Source organism: Folsomia candida, unplaced genomic scaffold, assembly GCF_002217175.1.
Source record: "Folsomia candida strain VU population unplaced genomic scaffold, ASM221717v1 Fcan01_Sc065, whole genome shotgun sequence".
Lineage (NCBI taxonomy): Eukaryota > Metazoa > Arthropoda > Collembola > Entomobryomorpha > Isotomidae > Folsomia > Folsomia candida.
Genome location: NW_019091257.1, coordinates 22,822 through 46,812, shown reverse-complemented (window position 1 = coordinate 46,812; position 23,991 = coordinate 22,822). Strand labels below are relative to the sequence as shown.

Here is a 23,991-nt window from a genome sequence, read left to right as displayed (position 1 = left end):
ATTCGCGAATCGCACTTCCTGTATGATTTGTTTTTCTTGTCATAGATTTGTTTGCATTATCAAAACAACACACAACATTATCAACATTATTACGGGTGAGATTACTACCGTAATTTTTATATGAAAAGTAAAGTATATTTGTGAAATAATTATTTGTGTTTGGAATATCTAAAATGTTTATTTATCGGGTGGTATATAATAATTACCTTGATGAGAGCTTATCGATTAATTATGTTGATAAAGGTTACTCGAAAGTGGGGTTTGAATGGGAGATTTTTTAATTTTGTTGTTTTTGCCACTATTTATTTATGAGAGCATTAATTTCTGCTCTGTTGACAAGTAACGATGCAGATTCTACTGCGAAACGACATAAAAGTAACGGGTGATCATACAATTTGTGTGAAAAACGTACAATCTACCCACAGAAGATTGCAGCAAACCTGAAAAGCTTAAAGCAAAAACGGTGAAAGAATGACAACCCGCCTTACTATAAGCTTCCTCCTCTCGGCCTTCTGCATCGCATCGTTTATTTCACCCTGTCAGGGTAATTTTGCAGTTAGAATTTCCCCCACGTCGTCAACCAACTTTGGGTCTCATCAATTGGTAAGCTTTCTCACTTTTGGTATCAAACTGTTATTACCAACTAGGTTAAAATAAAAACGTAAATATTTTCAGGTCGTTACCCCAGAACTCCGAAGGCAATTTGGTATCCCGAACTACTCCGATTTGAAGAACGGAGTCCGAATCGATTTAGGTAAGTCGCCGAATGATGCCTTCCATACCTGTGCACCTTCATTCATTTCGGCCAAATGAAGGCGTCAATCACGTGAAGGGAATGAAGGAGAATGAAGGAGAGTGAAGGAAGGCTCAACCCTCCAGCCAATGAATGATGGAGAGTGAAGGAGATTTGACGAGGAATGATGGGAATGAAGGAGAATGAAGGGTGAAGGAGTGAAGGTCAGATTTTGATGGGGCAATTCAAGATTTTATGGGGCAATGTGAGATTTTTGATGGGGCAACGTGAGATTTTTGATGGGGCAACGTGAGATTTCTATGGGGCAACGTGAGATTTTTACATAGAGCAACTTTTGTCATTGTGATTCGATTAATTGATATACCAAAATGAAGGGAATGAAGGAATGAGTGAGAAAACTGAAGGAAGGGAATGAAGGAATGATTGAGGAGTGAGAGAAATGAATGAAAGGAATGACGGAGAAATGATGGTGAATGAAGGGATTGAAGGATAGTTTTTCTCAGGGCGAAAATGAATGAAGGTGAATGAAGGAAAATTTACTTGCACAGGTGTGATGCCTTCGTCAGAAGCCGCACCCGCTGGAATGACCTCGGTAGCACGTACGGATGGCAACAAGTGACGTCTTAGATGACCGGCCAACTCGGGTCCTCCTGCACAGAGCGGGAGACTAGAAGCGTCATAGCAACGAACGATTATACGAACGAGAGCAACCAAAACGTCACAATCAGGGAGACCTTATCCCACGTCATTTATGACTAGGTGGAAACCACGTGGTCAGGAGAAGTTGGACTTGGCGCGAGTCATGATTTCTACATTGACGTCCTCTTCATGGAAGGGCCAGTTTGTCTCTAACCACCAAGATTAAGTACTAAAACAAGAAAACTACAGCGTCCACTGTAGGATCCAGTACGGCAGTTGAGGTAGCTATAAAACCAAAGAGTTCCGTTACCTTTGTGTCAAAAAGATTGGCGAAGGTGAGGCTTGGATGGGGTATTTACAATGTCAGGCTGGAGGGGTACCTGGCGACACATTATAATCCGAAGTATAAAAACATCATTTCTGGGCGATTCCGATAACAATTGTGCTTCGCGCGTTGGGGAAACCCAGCCGTTGCTACGCAGATGATTAAGAGTTCAGTGTAATTTGGGAAATGGAGGATGGCAGTTTTTACGTGGAAGATGATCAAATTATTTGTGTGTACTGAGGGAATTATGAATGGGGTGGAATTGTACATTTACCTGTATTAAAATATATAATTTTTTAAATAAATAATCATGAGCGGATAAATTGTAGACATTTGTGTATTCATTTAATTGAAGAGGGACTAGCAATGTAAGTGCTTCCCATGTAATAATAATAGAGAGAATCCCGAAGGTTATTATTTTCTGAAATTCAGGAACATTGATTCGCCAAGCCTTTCCAATCAGCAAGTGTTTTCTACCGTGCTAAAGTATTTGACCTTAAACATATTTGTCTACCATAAGTTACTGCTGGTGACCTCACTTAAAAATACAGTCATGGTTTACACTTGTTTTTCGTAGCTCATATTCTTTATTACATTATTTCTCCATAATAATTGAACGCTACTAAATACTTAAAATAAATGGCCAACTCGCCTTTCGGCCCTATTTCTCTGGTGTTCGAGCAGAGCTCCAGCCAGGGGAATCATGCAATCACGAGTCATCGTGAAATAAATATCTTGAAGTTGGAAAATTTGCGGAAAAAGGCAATCATTGTGGTTGTCACGAAATTTTTGTTGTAACACGTGGTTATTACCAGTTTTCGTGTTAATTTTTGATTGAAGTAGGGTAGTAAATCTTCATACTGAGATAGTATTTTGGAACAAGAGGTGCACGATGAGCATAATGGTACCAGGGAAACGCAAAGGCGAGGAGTTAGCATGGATAAGATGATATCGTTACAGAATGGAGTTACCAATCGGCAGGTTTTCAAAGGAATGTGTCTATATGTAAGTATTTCTTCGAGAATCTGAAATAACAAGGTGGAAATTAATTTAGTATTAAAATTGTGGCATGGACCAATTTACGTAAGGGTTATTCAGTGTCAAATCCGTCGCCGAGGGTGGGAGGGCCTCGTTCGAATCGTGTTTAAGAGTTTCCATTTTTCGTCCCTGCATCAGGAAATAAGACGAAATTAATTAAATTGTAAACCTGTGATAATTTTAAGACATGTAACCTTTTTATTTAAACTGAAAATTTATTTATTCAATTAATTTGTGGCAATATTTGTGACAAGTAATATATTTGATGAGAAAATTAAGATAATTTATCTAATAGAGATGTATACATACCTGTTTGCTGAGTATATGTAATGGTAATCCGTATCACATGAAGGAATACGTAATCCTAGTTTCAAATTATAAGTGTAATTAATTCAAAAGTTTCACGTTACATATATGGCTGGATTATATAATTAATTTAATTGAAAAATAAATCTACGTAAGAAGAACTTACATATAAAATTAAATTGGGTTTCCTTCCATGGGAGAAAATCACTTGACTACATCATTTGCCAGATGTTTATGAATACTCCAATCTTTACAATATTTTTCCACCGGCAGCTTCGCTTAAGCATTCGGCAATCGTCGCTGTTTTTTGTGGGTTCACAGCATTTACGATCGAATGCATTGGACATGTTGTGATATTACAATGGGGATTTTTATGCAAACTTGATAAAAGATTCCACTTTTGAGAACATAATTTATAACAGAATTTGGGCTACATCGCCGGCGTTGTAATTGGTGCACGGATTTGTCATTATGAGAGGAGCGTTTAAAGTTGAGAGTTCCTGTATGTTCTCCTTAAGTTTATGATAAAACTAAACGGGAAGTTTATGTATAAGGTGACACAGTTTTATACTAAAATGTGAATTTTGCTGATAACCAGATAGAATAGGTGATGTTGTGTTTATTGTTTTTGTTAGTAGACGAGAAAATGAATGATTTGTAGTGAATTTAGTCACCGCGTTAAATTGTGAGATATTACATTCGACAATTAAGGGATACTTGGCTGAGAAATATGTATGTGTATCTTAGAATAACGGTAGAGAAAAAAATTTAGAAACTTTATCGGTTTTTAAAATAAAATTAAGACGAGTTTAGGGCAGATAATATTAGAATTTTATTTTCTAATGCATAGGTTGATAGTTAGCATTCATTTGTATCTACTTGAGGGAAACGTAGAGCGTAAATAGGTAACAAGTTAATAGGACACGTTTGAAAATTTGGGCTGCTTGCGAGGAATAAAGTCGCTTTATTTGGCATGTGGTTTGCAGAAGTAGTCTCAAGGGAATCAATATAGGGGATAACGTCGATGACGAAGCTTTTAAAGGTTTTGAAACTCTGAATTTTTGAGAAACTGGAAATTTACTGACGAACCAGACGTTCGTTGAGTCATTCTGGAAAGTTGTTGCCTGGCAATAGCTGAATGTGCCTGGAAATCTCCTGTTGAAATTGATTCAAGTTTCTTTGGAATTTACAAAACCCTAATAAATAGAGAGTTCGAGGTGTCGGAAGTTTGGGGGAGCGGAAATTAATTTTTAAATAAAATAACCTTACAGTTTTCCACAACATGACTGAAAAGTCCGATAAACATTGAAATACACAAAGTTCCAAGCGTAATTACGAATTTCGGCCAAGAAGACTATGAAGGGTGCAGAAAATAGAGCACCGCAGATCACAAAAAGTGTCACAAGTCTTCCATTCATACCCATCGATGAGATAATGTTGGACGTATCATTAACTACTGGTCTTCTCTGTTTCCACATATTTCTTGCCATTTCCCTCTTCAATCTTGAATAAATCCCGGAGTGAACCAGAGCCTTAAACCTTTGATGAACGGGAGATATACTTCTAGATACTGGACTTCTACCTCCACCAAGAAATTTCCATCCAGACCGCTTTTCTTCCAAGAGGTCGCTTCCAGAATAAAATTTCTTTGATGGGTAACTTTTGGTGAGAAAATCCATCTCTCCCTCAATTAGCTCTGTCGTCCCTATGAGGGCAGTTTTTTTCTTACAAATGGTAATATCTCGCTCCACCAACTCTTGTAGTTCTGTCGTGGTGTGCCATCTATTTGTGAAATTGAAACCGCTGGGAAGAAAGTTATGGACCGGATTCAAAAGAAGGAGGTAAAACAGCTCGGGTTTCCTAATTTCTGCAGTAGTTTCCTTGTTTAGCTGAAATTCCTTTAGTAGTTTTTTGATAACAAAGGAATATTTGTTAACTAAATGGGTATACCAGAAATAGGTTGCGCTAGATGGGGTTTGAGTTGGGGTTGAAAGCATTCTAAAGCAGCTATCCGACGCAAAAACATTTGGATTATATGGTTTCATCATATTCGACTTTCCCCAATATAAATCCAGATTTGAATCTTTTGCCCATCTAGCAATATCTTGAGAGTCGTTGCTGCTGAGAATATGTTTATCTTGACATATTAATTGTTGGAACGTTTCCGGCCGCGATTGTTGCAACGGTGCGTTCAGTTCTGTTATCATTATTCCGGTATAACAATTCGTCAACAAAACAGCAACAAATCCCAAACTGCTGAATAAGATGCGATAGAAAAACGTATTTGCCATATATTTTCGGACTGGAGTGAAGTCCTCGAAAAATAAAGAAAGGAAAGACAAAAATAACCCAATCGCGGATCGCTTGTGCTTCCAAAACATGTAGACGGATAGAACCATAAAAGTCAAAAGCAGGCTTGATAGCAAACCAAGCCACACTGCCGGTTGGAATGGCGTCACGTAGAAATCAAACGTTATATAGGAATCACCATAGCAACTCAGAAATTGGTACCCGGTAGAATAAGTGAATTCCGAAAGCATGCCGGCCGTGTGGAAAATATATAAGTTGGTTTCCACCTCCACATGGGGATCATCGTACCAACTTTGCTGTAAAATGAGCGTCGCATTTCTCCCTGTTTTCACCAATATTACAGCCATGTACAGTGGCATGGATGTGGAGGTCTTACCATCAAACGGATTTAAAGAAGGGTGAGGCAAATTGCTGGTTGGGATTAAGTAACGTAACTTCCTGTTTGAAGGAAAGTAAGACCCCATCCAAATTTCCTGCAGCGGGGTAAGCATCCCATAATGGGCCAATATTTTACCATCGTCTGCTATTTTGCAATCATAGCTCTCCGTATTATTAGGTAGCAGCCCTAACCCTTTCACACAAATTTTTACACCTCGTCCTGAGATGAGGAGTATGAACAAACTTTCGTAATAAATGTTGTGACTATAGATGTCTAAAAAGCTTGTTGCGTCCCCTAGGCCTAACTTAGTTACAATTATTAAGTAAGTATTTTTTATGGAGGATATGGAATTAAACCGTCCTGTCAATTTATGAGAGTAATGAAATCTAGTAGATACCATCAACCAAGCGGTAAACTTGGGTGTGTCAAGACTTTGTGAATTTTTGGTGATTAGATGCCTGCTTAACCAAATACTTATCTTGTTTCCGGCTGGTCGAGTTACCATAACGTCAATGATGAATGACAAGTTGTTGATATTTTTAACATTGGAAACTGTTTGCTCAAACTGTGGCATTGATATTATCGTTCTGGCGAGATATAGATCTTGTAAGAACGAAAAGTAATCCGACCTCAAATCACCGTCATGAAGGATTTGTAGATCACAATTTTCAACGTGTTGCATAATTCTTTTTGGGATTGTGATATCATTATTAGTAATACCGTTCAAAGAAGAACAAACTGAGTAAAATATTACCGGCAGCAAGACCAACGGAGTGGATACGTGATGCATTCTGGAGGAAAATATTCTTAACAAATTTAGAAGATTAGTTACAATACTTTAAAAAAACGGGGAGGAGGAATATTGCACTAATAATAATTATTAATTATCAATCAACTAATCCTGCAACTCTAAAATGCTTTCATAAATTTTGTTGTGTTGAAGATCTTTATATTTCAGAAATAATAGCTAAACGTATAAATTCGTAAATTAGCGAAGTTCCCTGGCCTTCTGTAAATAGATTCTCTCACAATTAGAATTTGTAGTCTACAAATATGATACAACTTAATGTTTCGCTATAAAATATGAATTTATCGGATACAAATAAATTGGTTTTTGGTATTACAGAAGGGTGTTCCAAGATTTCATGATCAAGTTCACCAATTTTAATTACCCACAATTGAACCTATTTTTATGCGAAACTTGCACTATATGTAGGCCCTGATTCTAGACTTTAAGGATACATCGCTTTTTCCCCGTTGAAAAAACTTCTTTGCACTTTTCAGGGGTCACTTTCTTTTACTCCACTTTTAAAAGTTTCCAAAGTCCATCTAGAGTCGTTTCTCGTCGGTGAAATACTGTTTGTTTTAGAAATTAAAATCCGAAAAAATCCAAATAAGCTATGTCAGGCAACTTAGCAGGAATATCTTGATTTTTTGTGACACCTGGACAAAAATTGTCTCGTGCCATTTGGATTCCAAACTTTGGAATAGGTAGAATCTTCAACATTCTTAAATAAACACTGAGGAATATAATTTCTCCAATACTTGTTTAGTATTCGTTGCACAAGCCGTCTTTGTTTCGTTTCTTTTATTTACGTAAGTATATGTAAAGAAATTTGTTCAAATAATCCAGTTTACGTAAACCGAAAATTCGATAATTTTTTGAGTTGAGAAATAATTGCAAGGTAAATTATACATAAGTAGCTTCCAGAATGTTGCCAAACCCTAATGTTTTATCGAAATACAACCGAGAAGCCAGTATATTATTAAGAAATACGTGTATCAAGCATTATAAACTTTGAAAAATTTTGCCAATAACCATGTTGTACATATTACGGCAAAATATTATAATTTGAAATTCAAACTTGGACAAAATACAAAAAAGTTTGCATTTAAGAAGGGCATACAGGGAAAATATTTTGTACAAGCTAATAGTCACGCAACAGTTCAGAGGGTTATCCTAAATATTCCAGTTAGCTTATTTTTTTGTTAAATTCAGTCCTTTGTTTAAGCACAATTTAATGGAAAACATTATTTAACTGCAATACAGAGTAGATCAAATTACTTAATTGGTCCATATTCATAAACTATTTCATGATTTGGCAATTTTTGTTATTTACTACATAGTTTTCAAGCAAGTTAATTTTTAGGTTTTCAGTTTTCAAATTAGTTTATAAACATTATTTACTGAAAAACTATTTTAAAAATATCAAAAATTGTCAAATCATAAAAGATTTTAGGCATAAGTACCAATTAAGTAATTTTATCTCCTGCAGTTCAATAATATTTTCAGTAAATAATGCTTAAACTTCTTTGTTTGTTGTGTTTGCTGAATTTCAAATTATAGTATTTTGTCATCCTATGTAAAACGTGGTTATTTGCAAAATTTGTGAAATTTTTTAAAGCTTGATACACGCATTCCTGGATAATGGACAAGCTTCTCGGTTCAATTTAGATACAACGTTATGGTTTGACAACATTCTGAATGCATATTAGATAGAAATATAATTTACCTTGCAATTATTTCTCAAAAAATTTTCTAATTATAGGTTTACATAAACTGGATTATTTGAACAAATTTCTTTACATATACTTACGTAAATAACTTCCTTGCAAGGGATATGTAACAAAAGCTTAAGTCTTTATACTTTTCTATAGAGTGAGTATAAAAGAATATACAATATTGTTTGTTTGAGAATAGGACCAACTGCACTTATCCTCCTAGCCTGTGAGGTCTCAGTGCACACGTTTGTACGAAAACAAAACAACTTAAAATTTTATCTGGCTATATTTTACCCTGAATAGGAATGTAATCGATTAATTGATTTTAAAACGGCAAAACTCTATAAAGAAATTGATACGTACTTATAGGACAATGAAATGCAGGATTCATTCCTGATTAAGTATAAACTTTAATTTTTGTAGGTTTGTTCAAGGACGACAGTTTTTATATGAAGATTTATTATCTCAAGTATGCAGTGACTTTATGCTAAAGTCCAGTTTCAATAATTGGCATAAAAGACAAACAAAATGATTAAATATGTAATACTGTAATTGGATTATGGATTTGATAAATATGAGGAGGCCAATTTAATCTAACCTGGTTTTAAATATTTTAGAAAATATTTATAATTATCAATATTTATACTTATTTATGTAACCAATGAAACTAAACTTTGTTGAACCTGCTCCCCGGAAATTCGTTAATTTTCATATTTAAGTACCACGATGTCTCTCTGCTGCTCGAGCCTTAAGTTTTGAAAAAGTTGTCCTGCTACACATTCTGCCAAGTTTTGCTTCACGTTTTTGGGCGGACTGTAAGAAGTGTTCAAAAAACTGATCGCAATGTAAATTATTAATTCATTAATTATTTTACAAATTTAGCTTACAAGTAAGTATATTGCTTCACAAGATAATTAACGATTCGGCGTTTAATCAGACTTTTTACTTGAAATGTGATGGCGTTGGATTCCGAACATTCTTGCAAGATTTTCTCTCCCTTCTTTGTCCCCTTTTCCTTGTCAGAACTTAAGATGATTTGCTTAATATCCTAATTTACAGAAACTTATAATTTAATACCTATTATCACAATTAAAATTGTATTACAATCCTATCTACTAACGAATAGTGGATCGAAAGATACAAACGAAATTTCAACTTCCGGACCACTCTCGTTAGGTAGGCGGTGTCGACTTCCGGAATCAATATCGCTGGAATTGCCCTGTAAAAAAACATATGTAGATTAAAGACGATTTGACAGAATTGCATAATTCGCAAGAGTTTAACAAAATTAGTAATAGTTTTTACCAAAATAACGTCCGGCATATCTCCTAGTGCTCGCAGGTCAGTTTCAAAAGTCTGCTTATCTAACTAATACATGCGTAAAAAATCTACTTATTTTAAGATTAAACACTATTTTAGCCTACATATGTACATAGAATCAAAACTTTGTTTATATTAACTCAAGGGGACAACAAATGAGCCCATGACCTTGCGGGTCCTCGATATTATTCACAATTACTAATGGATACTCCAAATCTATGGCGTCCAAGTCCACTAATAACGCATTATCAAAGTCAATTATTTTAAACACGTACGAATAACTAAAATGTTCCTCACATTTTACCGGCCTGACAACTAAATGAACTTTGCTATTGTGAACTAGACACATGATAATTTGACAAAATTGTGAACTAAGTGATGGAACCTTTAAAATGAAATAATTATTGGGTTTGATTTTAGTACCTTTGGCGGTCACCGAGTCAACACAAAACACTTCGTCCAGTTCATTTTTAGAAAGTTCGGAAAAATCAAAAGATATTTTCATATCCTTAAATGCAATTGGTGAGCCAGATTTGTAAGTTACATCGCCCTCTATTTCACATCCAATTGAAAATGCCAAATTGAGTGACATTCTCCTTGAAACCGTTTTTGCAATGTTGCTAAAATTATAACAATTTTTTCCAATTGTTTTAGCAAGACGATGTTTTCCCTCAAACCGCATACACCAGTATTGTTTCAACGGACCTAACTGCTCTATGGCGTGAGCATAATGTAATAAATGATGAAACTTTGGCGTTAAATTATTATTTGTCAAACTAATGAAGGCCTGATGATGCTCCGCTATTAAATAACTTAACAAATGTACACCTGACCTACTAATTTGAGGTGCCATTAAAATTCGTAAAATTCGACGAAGTTTTAAAATTAGATCCCAATGTTTGTCCAGCGAGCTAAACTTATCTCCAAATATTGCAGGAAAAATTAGGAAAAAATGGCTCGTCTCTGATGCAGAAAAACAAGATTTTTTCTCCCCATTAATAAAAGCAATATCTATTTCTGGAAACTTTGATATTGCATGACCACCTTTGTTGAAAGAAGACGATAGCCGGTGGTTAATCTGACTAACTGATAAAATACGATTTTGAGAAACGTGTTTCAGAAACAACTTCAATTCAATGACACAAATTCCTTCCAAAATGTCATGCATAATATCAGGGGCAAAATTACTTGTAACATGAAATCCTCCAACATCATTTAAAATTGACCTTTCTCTAATTCCCGTCAAGCTAACGTTTCCCAGTTCTAAATCCCTTTCATAATCTTCTAATTGTCGCCTTTTATTTACCGACTCCTCAATAGCTGTGAATGTTTGTTCCCTATCTAGTTTACAAAAACGGCATCTAAAATTCGCATTAAAACTTTCAGCAAAACCAAAAATTGTATGCATCCCTAGATTATCGCCACAAAACTGGAGAACTTGAATATGACTAAATGGAGTGTTTTCTAAAAAGGTTAATTTTTGAGAATTTTCATGTAAGGAGTTTAATTCACAAACTAATGGTTGTAAAATTAAATTCATCCCGTATTCTTTTACAAATTTGGATTTAACTACTATGAGTGGAAAAATATTTTCGAGTTTGCGATTGGAATGGCTCGGAAAATTGGCTATAATAAAATAAAACATCGCGAGTTTGTGAATTTTAGCTTTTGACCCCAATGGGTTACAAATTTCAACATCATCGTAATAAATCTGCAAGCAAAGAGGATTGTTTTTGAAACTATTATAATGTGCACCTGACTTAAAGTTCTCAAAATATTCTGAACTAGAATTTACTTGTATACTATCTATCACTTTATAATATTTTGAGAGAATTATTGGTAGAGTTTCAGATAATTGAAAATGGTAAGCGTTGTCAATTTTTTCTTGCATCATTCCTTTAATTTTATCAAATTTAAAGTGAGACCCTAATTTTATTTCCTTTGCTTCGACTAATAAAGATCTCTCTCTTAAAAGTTTTTCCAGTTTATATTGGGATGAACTATTTTTTGGAAATGGGTTTTTCAAACTATTAAGGTGAGTTAAAAGTTCATCCTTACTTCCATTATTGGCAGAAAAGTTTGTAGCAACTGCAATTATACTATTTACTAATGAATTGGCAGCCATTAAAATTTCATTTGATTTTGATAATGAAATTCCACCTGACATTTGTAACGATTTTATAAAAGCCAGTTTGTAATCTTCATTGATTTCACGAATGACCTCAGCTGAAAATAATTCTTGGTAAATATTACCTCTCCCCTCATTGTTTTGGTTATGGGGGATCTGGGGAAACTTAACTGAAATTTTTTGAAGTACTGGACAAACTTTTCTGTGGATATGTTTTTGGAGATTTTCCGAGTCTGTGAAAATCATTGTACATAAAGGACAATTTAATCGAACTTTTCCTTTCGTTATTTCGTGAAATTCTCGAATGTGATTCCAATATACTTCAAACGAATTAAAGGTACTTCCGCAAATACTGCAGGTAAATTTCAATGAGCCAACCTGACCTAATTCTAACCCTGACCTACTTACCTCTCTACCAGCTGAAATTAATTTAAATCGGTGACCAACAGACGGAATTATTTCTGCCAACAAACGTTCCTCCACTGACCCAGCGGCACTATCCAGCAACTTGAAGAAAATTGTGTCGTCGACATCGTTCTCTATAAAGAATAATTGCAAAAAAATATTTAAAATATTAATATTTAACTAGTTAAGTAAATAAAATTAATCAACCAAAGTTATGAATTTAAATGAACAAGCTACTTTACCTTGGAACTTGTCCTTATACTGGATTAAGCCCGTATTTATTAAAGCTTTTTCTAAATTTTCGGCCATTCTGGTGAAAAATTATAAACAAAAAAGATTTAATTTCCTGACGATCATTTCACCTCAACTGTCAGTATATAAGTGGCGCCGTCCACGCTGCTGTTGAGACGAGACGTCGCGAGAGTAAACTTTACACAACAATTGTGTAAAAAGTAAACCGAAAGTTGGCTGAATTTTACACTTTATGCAAAAAAGCCAATTTTGTACATGTGTTGAGTAAAAATTAATCAACTTTTGGGCATTAATCGCGCAACATTGATGAAAATTAGCTTTAGTCAACAAAAAAATCAAATTTTGTACAAGGTTGACTAAAGCAAACATTACACAACATTGTTGTGTAAATTTCAACTCTGTGGAGTTAAAATTTTGTCCAACGTTGTTGAAAATTTTATCAACTTTTTTTTAATCAACTAGTTGTGCACAATTTTTTCGAGAGTGTGTCTACTTTAATTTTGCAACAATCAAATTTTACCCGTTTTTACCAATCGTTTTCTTCTATTTTCACGTCGGTGTGGCAATTGTGCTAATTGTTGTGTCATATTTGATTTTCCACTTTGTTTCTCCGCAGCACGCCATGGCTCGTGATTTAATCCGAGATTGGTTCGGTATCGTGGTCAGGATGAGGACGGAGAGGAAATATTACACCAAAATTATGAAGGCGTTGCAACCCGTAAAAATTCACTGTGGGCTGGGAAATGTGATTTTCTTTTATTTTGCAAAGTCTACAAGGACAACTTTTTTGCGGCGGTCGTTTGATACACGATGAATTCGTTGCTCTCCGTTCCAGCAAGATTCATCAGGCTGGATTATTCACATTAAAAATATACAATAATATTCTGATAAATCTATAATGTATTTGTTTAGATATTTATATATCGTCGTACTAAGTAATTCAGAAAAGAGCTAAGTGCATAAGAATAACATAGAACTTACATAACTCTTTTCTGAATTAAGCATCGACGGCACTTAGCTCTTTTAACGATATGTAATACAAGATGTAATGCATCAACCATTTTCATTGTGATGTTAACATAGCGGAAAATATATGAAATTGTCTAGCAACCCAAGAATGTATCAACCTATGTATATACTTATTTACATGGAAATGTAGCAATAATAAATATGTACATACCTATAACTGCATATAATACTGATCTTGCCTTTATTCACTATTGTATTTACGTATAACCCAATGTGTTTCCAGCCCGGAACACCAACACAAATATCTACATAATGTTCTTACTTATTTCCAAATAAAGATACAAATGTACGCCACGTATCATCATTAACATAATTGTGTTAAGTTTATAGAGCTAATGTCAATTATCTGTACTGACCAAATGTATACATAAATATGTACCTGACCTCATTACTCATCTTGTCCCTCAAATCCATGTCTTAACCTTTTCACCCTCTCATACATAACAGTGTATGACCCAGTTTGGCAAAAATTTTATCACCCATCCCAAAAATCGTATCGTTACCTCATTTCATCTCTTTCCTTGGGTCAGTGTACAAGTAAATACATACAGAATATGTGAGCGAAGTAAGAAATAATTATAATTCTTCTAGTATTTAATTAGTACAAACAATATAATGTTGGACAGGACAGTTCTCGGATTTTTTCTCAGTTTAGTTATTGCTGCATTAGGTTCTGAACAAATACTAGTTCTTGGTAATGGGGTACTTTGTAGTCCAACCAGGATTTGTAACCCAACGCAATTGCTAACCTGTAGAAACGGTTATTGTCAATGTGCCATACCGCAAGATATGATTAATGTTTTTGAGGAATCAAGGTGAAGCCCGGAAGAAATTGTGTCAACTTGTTGGCCAATGTAACCTGGCCTCTTCTCCCCAATCAGGATCCGGTAGAGAGTAGCAGGTTAGATGTGTAATATTTTTCAAATTTCCCACTATAACTTGTTTCACCACGGAGCAACAAAACTGTTTTTCTTAGCGAGGCAAATAACTGGACATACAGAATTACTAAGCATGTATTTATCCGACCTCAACCAAGTGACAGTTTGGGATTTCTCAGTCAAATTTTCAATCGATTTTGATAAAATTTTGCACAGATCATTGTTGCACAATTCTAAAACGATCTACAATCCGTCTTTGGGGGTCTTTCTTTTTTATTAAGTGTTATCACACAAAAGCCTCACTAAGATTTCCGATCTTGGGACCTTGTTTGTTCCTTAAATTTTTTATGTCGACCTACGATTAACCCATTATACTGTTCAGATAAATTTACCAAATTTATAAAGTATTTTTATTTATTTTTTCAAGTGCTCTCAATCCAATTCCCCCACTGGAGTGTGCGAATAAGTCGACGTGCGACGTTTCCACCGGAATTTGCGTTTGTCCTGCCGGAATGACCTTGGACTATGTCGCCGCCTCCTGTCGTTTCGCACATATTGGGGAGATTTGTTCTTCATCTCTAGAATGCGATCGATCCAAACGGTTAATCTGTGGAGGGCGTGGTTCATGCATTTGCGATCCGGAAAAAACAGTCAGAAATGAGGGGACGTTCTCCGTCCGTAATTATCAAGGGAGAGGGTCAACCTTTGAAGTTGGAGAGGACCAGTGTGTCGGCAAGGTAAATACCACAACCCTACCACTCTGGCAACGACATTATGTAAATTAGTCGAATCTTAAAATTTACTCTACATCACTGTTTGCCACACAAATATCTATTGTTAGCAAATCATCACAAAGTGGACAGCAAATATGTAGATGTATGCAATAAATAATTATTATTTTTTCAGGTTGGGACCTCTTGCAAAGTAACTACACACCCAACTCTTACTATGCACCCCATCCAGACAACACATACTGCGTCGAAGGGGCCCATTGTTCTCATGAGGGTGAATGTCTCTGTGAGAATCCTTCATGGCAGGTCACAAGCGATAAAATTTGCGGAAAAACGCACAACGAGAAATGCTCCATGCTGCAGCCTTGTAGCGATTACTTAGTTTGCTCCAAGTACGTAAATAGGTCGAAAATATTTTAAAGAAACGCAAACCTATTGCTATTTAGAACAAGCCAAATTGTGACACATTACATGTGTAGTAAGTTTCCATAATTTTTTTCAATTAATTTTCAAGTCTTGGAGAATCCACGGAAATGCGATGTCTCTGTCCGAACGAGGCGTACCAAATATATGACCCATCCAAGACATCAAATGGTCGACTTGGAAGCTGTCGTGGCCTTACAAATACCCCATGCAGTCTATCCGATGAGAACTCCTGTGTTGAAAATGCTCATTGTGTTGAACAGGTGAAACCATCATTTTGCAAATATTCCATTGAAAACAATTATTCACACTAATGTATGTACATAGTTGTGACCTGTGTGCACTATACCCAATATACTATGGGATAGTAGCCTAGCCTCACAGGCATGTTCTTTGAGAGTGAGTTGTGATCGTTGTAGTCATTTGGAGTGGTCATTTGCCCACTCAGTAATAACAAACTTACAGCACATTACAAGAGCGAGATAAATATCCGAGTTGGTTTGTCGTAGTGGTGACAATCTCGGTCTCTCTCGGGCTCTCTCGGTCTCAATCTCGATTCTGAATTTGAGAGTTCTTCTCCCTTCCAATTCGATATTTTTGCAATCTTGGAATGTGAATGTTACATAGTCCATCTGCGACTTTGCCAATAAGGGTATCCCTCAAACTTGTGAAGTCAAAAAGCCACCAAATCCAGTTTTTTTTTGCAAAGTAATTAATACGCAATCAGTGCAGGGCCCGAACTTTGTATTTATAAAATATTTGTCTCAATTTATATAAATTTCAGACAACCGGATATAAATTCCTCTGCCAATGCAAATCCGGCTATTTGGAAAATGCTGATCAGAAGTGTGCCATAATTAAATATGGTGAACCATGTAACTACAGTAACAATTCTGCCCGCTGTGACAAAAGGGCTGGTCTACAGTGTCGAATTTTACGAAAATTCGATCCCAACGACAATCTCACGCAGTCAGTGTCGTCCTGCAGCTGCCCAAATTTGGCTGATGTTTACGACACGGAGAAAAATCAGTGTGTTCGTCAGATTGGGGTGGCTTGCAGGTAGAGCCCTACAAATTTCTACAAAATATTTAAATTCTAAAATTTATTTTTATTTCTTAAATCAATTTTGTGAAATGCATTGCATCACATAAACCTGTACAGCAAATTACAACGCCCCCATTAACAATTCTATATTATTTAACGTCTATTTTATTTTAACAGTACAAGTTCCAGGGACCATACATGTGGGGCGGTGCAACGTGTACAACTTTAAGAAATGGTGCAACTCAGACGGGAAAATGCAGTTGTGCAAATTACGTTCAAGTTGTGACCGTGGGGGGTGTTGCAAAATGCAGTTATGACGACGATGACTGAAGAGCTCACCCGAGAAGTATAGTACGTGCATGAGCATATTTTTTCTTATCATCATTTTTCAATTTGTAGCGTGATATTAAAATAATAAAACCAAATTCACAATTACTAACTTATTTATCTAGCAGATCTCTAACCTATGTACATCTTCCTTTTCGCACATTACTAATGAACTTATCTTACTTATCTATCTAAATAACCTACGTTATTTATTCCTACATAAAGACAACTCGTCACAGAGCACGATGTCATGCCGACGAACACGGAATAGGCTCGGTGCTAGCTAAGGATAAGATAAATCTCCTCAATATTTTCACGTTTAACGAAGTATAATTATGTTTTTTTTATTAGACTTGCTAGCCAACTATTGTAAAAGGTTTGAACTTTCCTCCTACCATATCGATTGATTAAAGAGCCCTTGCCAAATAAAGGACAGCGATAAATTTATTTACGCATACATTGAAAAATGATCAATTTTGCACTCGGCTGGAAGATATCAGTATCATTGTGCGCGGGATACCAATACGTCAGTAGACGTCGGAGTCGGTGATTACATAATGCAAGCTGAGTTAAAGTAATGCAACATTACTATGTTGCGTGGTATCATACAATTTGTATTTATGTATGAACCCTAAAAAAATTGTACAAATTTTATGTACTCAGGGTTGAGTAAAATTGGAATCGACACAATTCAAATCTACCCAATTATGAATAAAATGTATGAAACCTTGAGTAAAATTTATACAACATTGGCTAATTGTTACCCAACTTGTTGTATCCATTCCAATTTTACTCAATATTTTTGTTACGAATCTCTCGCCCGCAAGCGAGCACTGGCGTATCACATGAGAATTACAGACACAATTTGAAACGAGTAATTTTCTGCGAGGAGTGTCCATCTAAGAGATTCCTTAGCGTAACACTACTAAATTATCATCGTCTCAAGAAACAAACATGCACACTTAGTAAGATTCATGGAAATAAAAGTGATATTACATTAGTCTTTTTAGAGTATATTGATGAATACCGGATTTATTTCTTTAATTGCAGTGCTTCAAATGTCTGAAATGTCGTAAAGTCTGCAAATCAAAGTCAGAAGCTACAATTCATTTTTTAGTTCATAAAATCAAATGAATTAGCGAACCGAATGTAGTCCATCTTTATTTATTTTATTTTGAATGGACGACACACTATTAAATATATGCATGAATTTAGTTTTAAATTTAATACGACAAGCATTAATAGACATTATCTTTGTAATAAATAAGCGCGAGTTGTGGTCTGTATTGCAGGCCAGGGAAGTCAGAGGGATAGAATTTTTTCGCGCGAAAAGCACGTGCCCATTTGATTAACATTGGGAGCGGGCTGAATTTAAATTTGAACCGGTCCCTCTGACTTCCAAAACGGATAATACTTTGCGAAGCAAAAGTGTCATGTTTCCCGGTTTGTCATTTTAATAAATGGTTACAATGCTGAAGACAAATTAGTCCAAAAATACGTGGTTATTCCAGATAATCAACAATTCTTCATAAACCAACAACCAAATACATTTCGCAACAATTGTACAAAAAATTATAAAAAGTATATCAATTTCAGCCAGTACATTATACTTTACAACAAATTTTATATGACCTTGTTCTTCTTCATCAAATTCAAATATCCCGGCCGTTTTCCATGTAACGCTACAACCCAACCCATTATCGGCTTCAAAGTGACTTCATCCTTATCCACGGCATGTCCCATGTATCCTGCATGAACAGTTCCTTCATACACCCCATCTTTCAAGTCTACCGCGTAATCATCCTTGATTTTAAGAGGAAACTTGACACGATTTTCCACAGCTAGGAAATCCTCGATATGAATCGTATTCCAAGGACTGTCCAACTTTTTGTTGTATTCCTGGTTAATTTTGTGAAGACGACACTTTTTATCCCTTTTGGGACATTTCCCATCCTCACCAGCATTCGCTGACCAATTTACCGAAGTTTTGGCTTCACAATAATCTTTGTACCTATAGCTGAGGTGCATCCCAATCCATTCCCCATCCTTGTTAAATGGGGTAAAAGCAGTTATCCATCCATCCACAAAGTCCCTTGCGGTACATACTGCCCAATATCGGCCATGTTGGACGATACCCTCCCAAAATTCGTGATCCACCTCACCCGTCGTTTTCACTTTGACAAATTCATCCAAAACTAGGGAAAGTTGAGATGCCCACTTGTTCATCAGGGTTTCCCCGGAAATTTCAAACTTTCTTAATTTATCGATCCGCATTCTAATTTCGACCCAATCTTCTCGCCTTCCTAACAAAGTAAGATTCGGAATCCCACATGTGCTGAGCCATAAATTGTAGGCGAAATATTTCTGCACCGTAGCCAAGAAAATGCTTCCCGAGGTGACAATGTCGTTTTTTGTCGTGGTAGAAAAATTTGGTAGTATCCATGACGACAAGTTGGCATTTACGTTTTCTTCGACAAGCGCGACCATTTGGTCGATCATATCATCGAAAGGGACGATGTCGACGGTAATTGAGGTATAATTGACCCAGAGCTCTTTCTTCCCTTCGGAAAATGAAACAAATAAATGTCTCAACTCTTCCGAGTTTTTGTTGACATAGTGGGAGAACTGGGTTAAGATGGCGAGCCAAATGTCGTCTGGGCGAAAGACGAGGTTGTTATGGTTTTTGTAGGCGGAATAGGCCGTATGGAGCAATGACGTAGAAGAACCGTTCAGGAATAGGTTGGATGAGGAAGCGCTAAAATCTGTGCCTTGGAGAAACATTGTGGTGTTGGAAATCTGTTGAAGAAAATTAAAAGTTTCAAAAATTAAAATACATACTCTCATCGCCCAACATCGCCTAAAATTTTGGTTCCCACAATCTCATTCTCATGTACTTTGGATACAGAATGTAATTGCGGGAACCAAAATTTTAGGCGATGTTGGACGATGAGAGTAGTAATTGTATGAATAATGTGCTTATAATTTCTGGATCACACATTATTGTGAAATACCACATTATGTAGTACAAGGAATTAGATATGATGTGAACAGAAAATTTATTACTTTTTTATGATTATGTTAAGTTAAAATAATTTATGGACGACACCAAAAATTTTGCTAATGTATTAATTAATTATTAATGTACTCACCTCACGGGATAAGGAGCGATAAAAAAGATTGTCCAATCCATCAGTGTCGTTACTCTTTAAATTTTCCACTTTTTCTGCCTTTATAGATCGAAAAAGTCGCAGCGTGACACTATCCGGATTTATACGTGATACAATCGAAATTCTATCCAGATTGGGGGAAACATCAGATACAACATCTTCCGGTTTAATAGTTGTCAAAACTTCTTCGGATGCAGAAATATTTTTATTATTTCCCGAAGGTTCCCCTTGGACAGAGAAAATCCAAAAAATCACGCAGCTTATTACGTAATATTTTATTCGTTGTTTCATAATTTATAATTCAACTAAATTAAGTACGAATACTTGTTATTAATAATAATATTAAACTCAGAACTGCCTTTTACTGCTTGGATGTGCAAAACTACACAATCAGCGATTTAGATACAGTTTGCGAATATAAATATGTATTTGCATAGCCGTACTAAATGTTGATGACCTCTCTGATCCCGATTACCGTGTCTCAGATTCAAGTAGTAATTATATACCTTGCCCGACAGAATGATTACTACTTTTCCATTTCCCAGTACATATACGACAAATACGTCATATGTACTAGGAAATCAAGTATGATAATAGGTAAGCATTGAACAATGGCTTAAAATTTAGCTGGCTTATTCTGCATGAGATAAATATGCCGTGGAGGAAACGAGTTCTCATGTTCACGTAAATACGTATGTACTTTTATATTTAAATAGCTTGTTTCTTCAATACAAATTACAATTACTTGCCAAATTAACTCTCAAATGTTTGCAGAATTACATAACCAGGAAAATCACTTCTGCAAATGATTTTGTTAAGGACACTAATGTATTTTGATATGAATACACTTAATTGTGGTCCTTGATCCCATCACTAGCAAAATGCAAATGTTATATAAAACCACGATTTGTGACAAGTGATTTGCACCCAAATCAAATAGCCAAAAACGTACTCTAAACTAAATGTGCGCTCATAAACTAAGTTCTAAAAAACGACCTATTTTGTGCAGAGCTCGATTGTTTTGGGCTAAATGTCTGGAAATAAGGTCATAGTAATGAAATTAGTCGACGGTAGAATCTGCTAATAGGTATATCTCAATTTATCGAAAAAAGTCCTTGGACTGTTCGTTTCGAAATTTCGACTAGGTCGGGTATTTAGCTTACGATGAGTTCGGGACCCAAGTCACATGGAGGAATCATCTCTAAATCATCTGAATCATCCCTGTAGCCAAAGACTTGGTAAAGTCCACGCCAGGAAGAGTTCAAGCCGTTATAAAAGCAAAGAAGAGAAAAAGACATGAAATGCAGGTGTGCAAATAATTATTCGTCGTGCATTTTTCATTTTGTAATAATACAATTTTCACAGCATATTCAATATTGGACTTATTCAATTGAAAATTTGCAAAGATGTACCTAAATATATGTTGAATATCTGGTAAAAAGTAAATTTTGAAGTATTGACTCAATGCTGAGTTATTGCATTGCGACAGTAACCCATGGTTGGTGTGAAATAATACATATTTGGTGATAGTGTATGTAATACTGTAATAATGTGTAATAATGACATATGGATAAAAAGTTTTACTTGTTGCATTGGAATTCTCATTTTCAGGCTGACACACGTGTAAACAATACTACATTTGATGAGTAAATTTTTCCATCTACTTCCCATATAAATTATATGATACAATTATACATATATAGTAGTTACTAAAAATTAAATAATACAAAAAGTTAATAAAAATTGGGAATAAATAAATAAATTCGCCGCACAACAGCACATATAATGTACAGAAGTGTCTTTGTTGAGAATATAAATACTTATAAATATAAATAAGTAAATATCTTCAACAAAAGAGCTTCTGTTCAACCACATTTAAACGTAAATGCCATAGGATCATACCAATTGTATTTATTGAGTTTTTGAGTTTGCATGGAAGATTACATATATTAATATAATAATAATATCACTTACATATAGATCTTCCAGTTTAAACTTTTCAAAAAGATTTGAATGCGTAATAGGACACGGTCTTATTGCATGATTTCTATTGATCACGAACCAAATGCAGATGGGCAAAACCACAAAATTTGAATAATAATAAAATCCCATAAGTACTTAACACATTGCATAAGTCGCCATTTATTAAATTTGTGCAAAATCTCTCCTTCAACTTGTGCAAAATTTTATCCAAAACCATGGCCAAAGTTGGAGTAACAGTTTTTGCAATATTTTCCATTGCACTGTCCACACCCGTTTTTGGTGCACTTTTTGGACCAACTCCGTTCTGGAATGATTTAAAGAGTAATTTCATAAGTATTTTGGAATTGTTGATTTTTTAGAAATTTTAAAATTTTCTTCCCACATTTCAGCAACTTTTGCAATAGATGGATTCGTCCCAATCTACCAAGGCAAAGGATACAACCCACTGCCAAGGAGTAAGACCGATGCAGAAAAACAAAATTGGATTTCTGCCAGTACAACTTGCGAAAATGATGGAAAATTTGCCGGATTTCGATACATTAACGCTGCCGATCCAACCAAACTGGATACAACTACATCACCATTGTTCGATAAAAACGGAATTATTGCTGGAATCCAGATGAACGTGAGAAAACATCTTTTACACTAATCCAAAGATGTTTTCAAACTTTTGGTTTACAGCATTTTAGTAATTGTATAATTTTTCGAAAATAATTTTACAATATTTTTTTCACTTTTTCAGATCAAAGTTTCCGAAGCTAAAGCGAATCCCAACAATACGTATAAATTTGACAAAATTGCCATGTTTTATCGAAACACCATCGCTGGGGATGACGTTTACACGTTGACGGCGTACTTTGTACATAGATCCAAGTAAGTCGTATGATCTATCGATTATCTTAAAATTTCAACTATTGCTAATTTTACAAAATAATGTTTCGCAAATTTTCATTTGAACAAATTCTCGATTGCAAAATTGACAAAACAAATATTTAAAAAAATATATTTTTCAGGCACAATCTGTTCCCAAGGCCGTACCTCCACCCAGTTCACATCTGACGGTACCGGAACCCAACTTTACTTCCAGAACGGACCAGATCCCTCAAATCTTATCGTTGTCCCAAATGACCGCACCCAAGCGCTCACCGAGGGATGGAGTGACAACAAATGTTTCGTCGGGATGGGAGTGCACAATTGGTTTGAGCAGGAAAAATTTCAAGAAACCAATTGCAACTACCTTCGCCCAGCTTTTCTTCTGTACAATTTGAAAAATAAACTGATCGGTTTCGAATTCCAGCATGTTGGAAAATCCGTGTCGAACAGGGTCGAATATCCGCCACAAGCGGTTGTCAAGGTAAAAGACTAATTAATATTAAGCTAAATTTTCGTCACAAAATTACGTTAATGTATGCAATGTTAGTGAAACTTGAGTTTAATTAATATTGAAATATGGTTGATATTTATTTTAATATAATTATATCATATTAAGCAAAATAGGTATTTTAAATGCTAATCATTTTCAATTTTTTTTCTGCAGATGATTGTTGGCGACAAGTGTTCCCAATGTTTGCTCGATTTGGCAGCCGATGGTGGAATTGGTGTTACAACGATGCACGTGTTTATGATTGGAAGCCCACAATTTCAAAACTGTATCATATAAAGTAACCCTATGAAGTATTGGCTAATCTATTTTTAAATATCAGAAACGGTACTAAAACGCCTAAAATTTCTTTGTTCAAGGCCATTCAAAATTCTTGAAACTAAAATAAAGATTAACACAATTTTTAAGCTTACTTTGCTATAAATTTATTCGGAAACCTTGATTAATTAATGACAAATTATTACGTGCTGGAATAACATTGTATTATTTTCAGCACAAATTCCATAAATTTCCACCAACCGAAACAATTAATATTTACCTGTGTATTTTGGATTCAGGATGAGATAAAATTTATGTCAACAATGGAGTGAATGCATATTTTGTAATTTCTAAAGAAAAGCAATCTACTCTATGTCATTGCATACATATATACAATACAATGAATAAACTC

At 35.2% G+C, this 23,991-nt stretch overlaps 2 protein-coding genes and 1 long non-coding RNA gene across 3 annotated transcripts; 1 reads left to right on the top strand and 2 right to left on the bottom strand.

Moving 5' to 3' along the window:
* Nucleotides 1–2,301: 2,301 nt before the first annotated feature.
* LOC118433645 lies at nucleotides 2,302–3,424 on the bottom strand. The gene is made up of 4 exons (XR_004833483.1): nucleotides 3,229–3,424; nucleotides 3,066–3,120; nucleotides 2,802–2,885; nucleotides 2,302–2,743 (listed from the first exon to the last, which is right to left on the bottom strand). It is a non-coding gene; the product is annotated as an uncharacterized LOC118433645 (long non-coding RNA).
* A 14,380-nt stretch (nucleotides 3,425–17,804) lies between these two features.
* On the bottom strand, nucleotides 17,805–20,728 carry LOC118433633. Its single transcript, XM_035845784.1, has 2 exons — nucleotides 19,940–20,728; nucleotides 17,805–19,586 (listed from the first exon to the last, which is right to left on the bottom strand). Exons 1-2 carry the CDS (start codon nucleotides 20,246–20,248, stop codon nucleotides 18,414–18,416), a joined length of 1,482 nt encoding a protein of 493 aa, XP_035701677.1. The 5' UTR covers nucleotides 20,249–20,728; the 3' UTR covers nucleotides 17,805–18,413.
* A 1,307-nt stretch (nucleotides 20,729–22,035) lies between these two features.
* LOC110862695 lies at nucleotides 22,036–23,733 on the top strand. The gene is made up of 5 exons (XM_035845782.1): nucleotides 22,036–22,261; nucleotides 22,330–22,565; nucleotides 22,683–22,813; nucleotides 22,954–23,294; nucleotides 23,478–23,733. The coding sequence occupies exons 1-4, from the start codon at nucleotides 22,156–22,158 to the stop codon at nucleotides 22,997–22,999; spliced, it is 519 nt and encodes a 172-aa protein (XP_035701675.1). The 5' UTR covers nucleotides 22,036–22,155; the 3' UTR covers nucleotides 23,000–23,294; nucleotides 23,478–23,733.
* The last annotated feature ends 258 nt before the right edge of the window (nucleotides 23,734–23,991 follow it).

What these genes read in the sequence shown, in the direction of transcription:
- LOC118433633 (XM_035845784.1), bottom strand. Translation starts at nt 20,248, where the DNA reads ATGAAACAACGAATAAAATATTACGTAATAAGCTGCGTGATTTTTTGG. An exon ending in ATCGCTCCTTATCCCGTGAG is followed by an intron (nt 19,587 to 19,939) that starts GTGAGTACATTA and finishes TTTCTTCAACAG; the next exon opens with ATTTCCAACACCACAATGTT.
- LOC110862695 (XM_035845782.1), top strand. Translation starts at nt 22,156, where the DNA reads ATGGCCAAAGTTGGAGTAACAGTTTTTGCAATATTTTCCATTGCACTG. An exon ending in TTGCTGGAATCCAGATGAAC is followed by an intron (nt 22,566 to 22,682) that starts GTGAGAAAACAT and finishes TCACTTTTTCAG; the next exon opens with ATCAAAGTTTCCGAAGCTAA. An exon ending in TACTTTGTACATAGATCCAA is followed by an intron (nt 22,814 to 22,953) that starts GTAAGTCGTATG and finishes TATATTTTTCAG; the next exon opens with GCACAATCTGTTCCCAAGGC.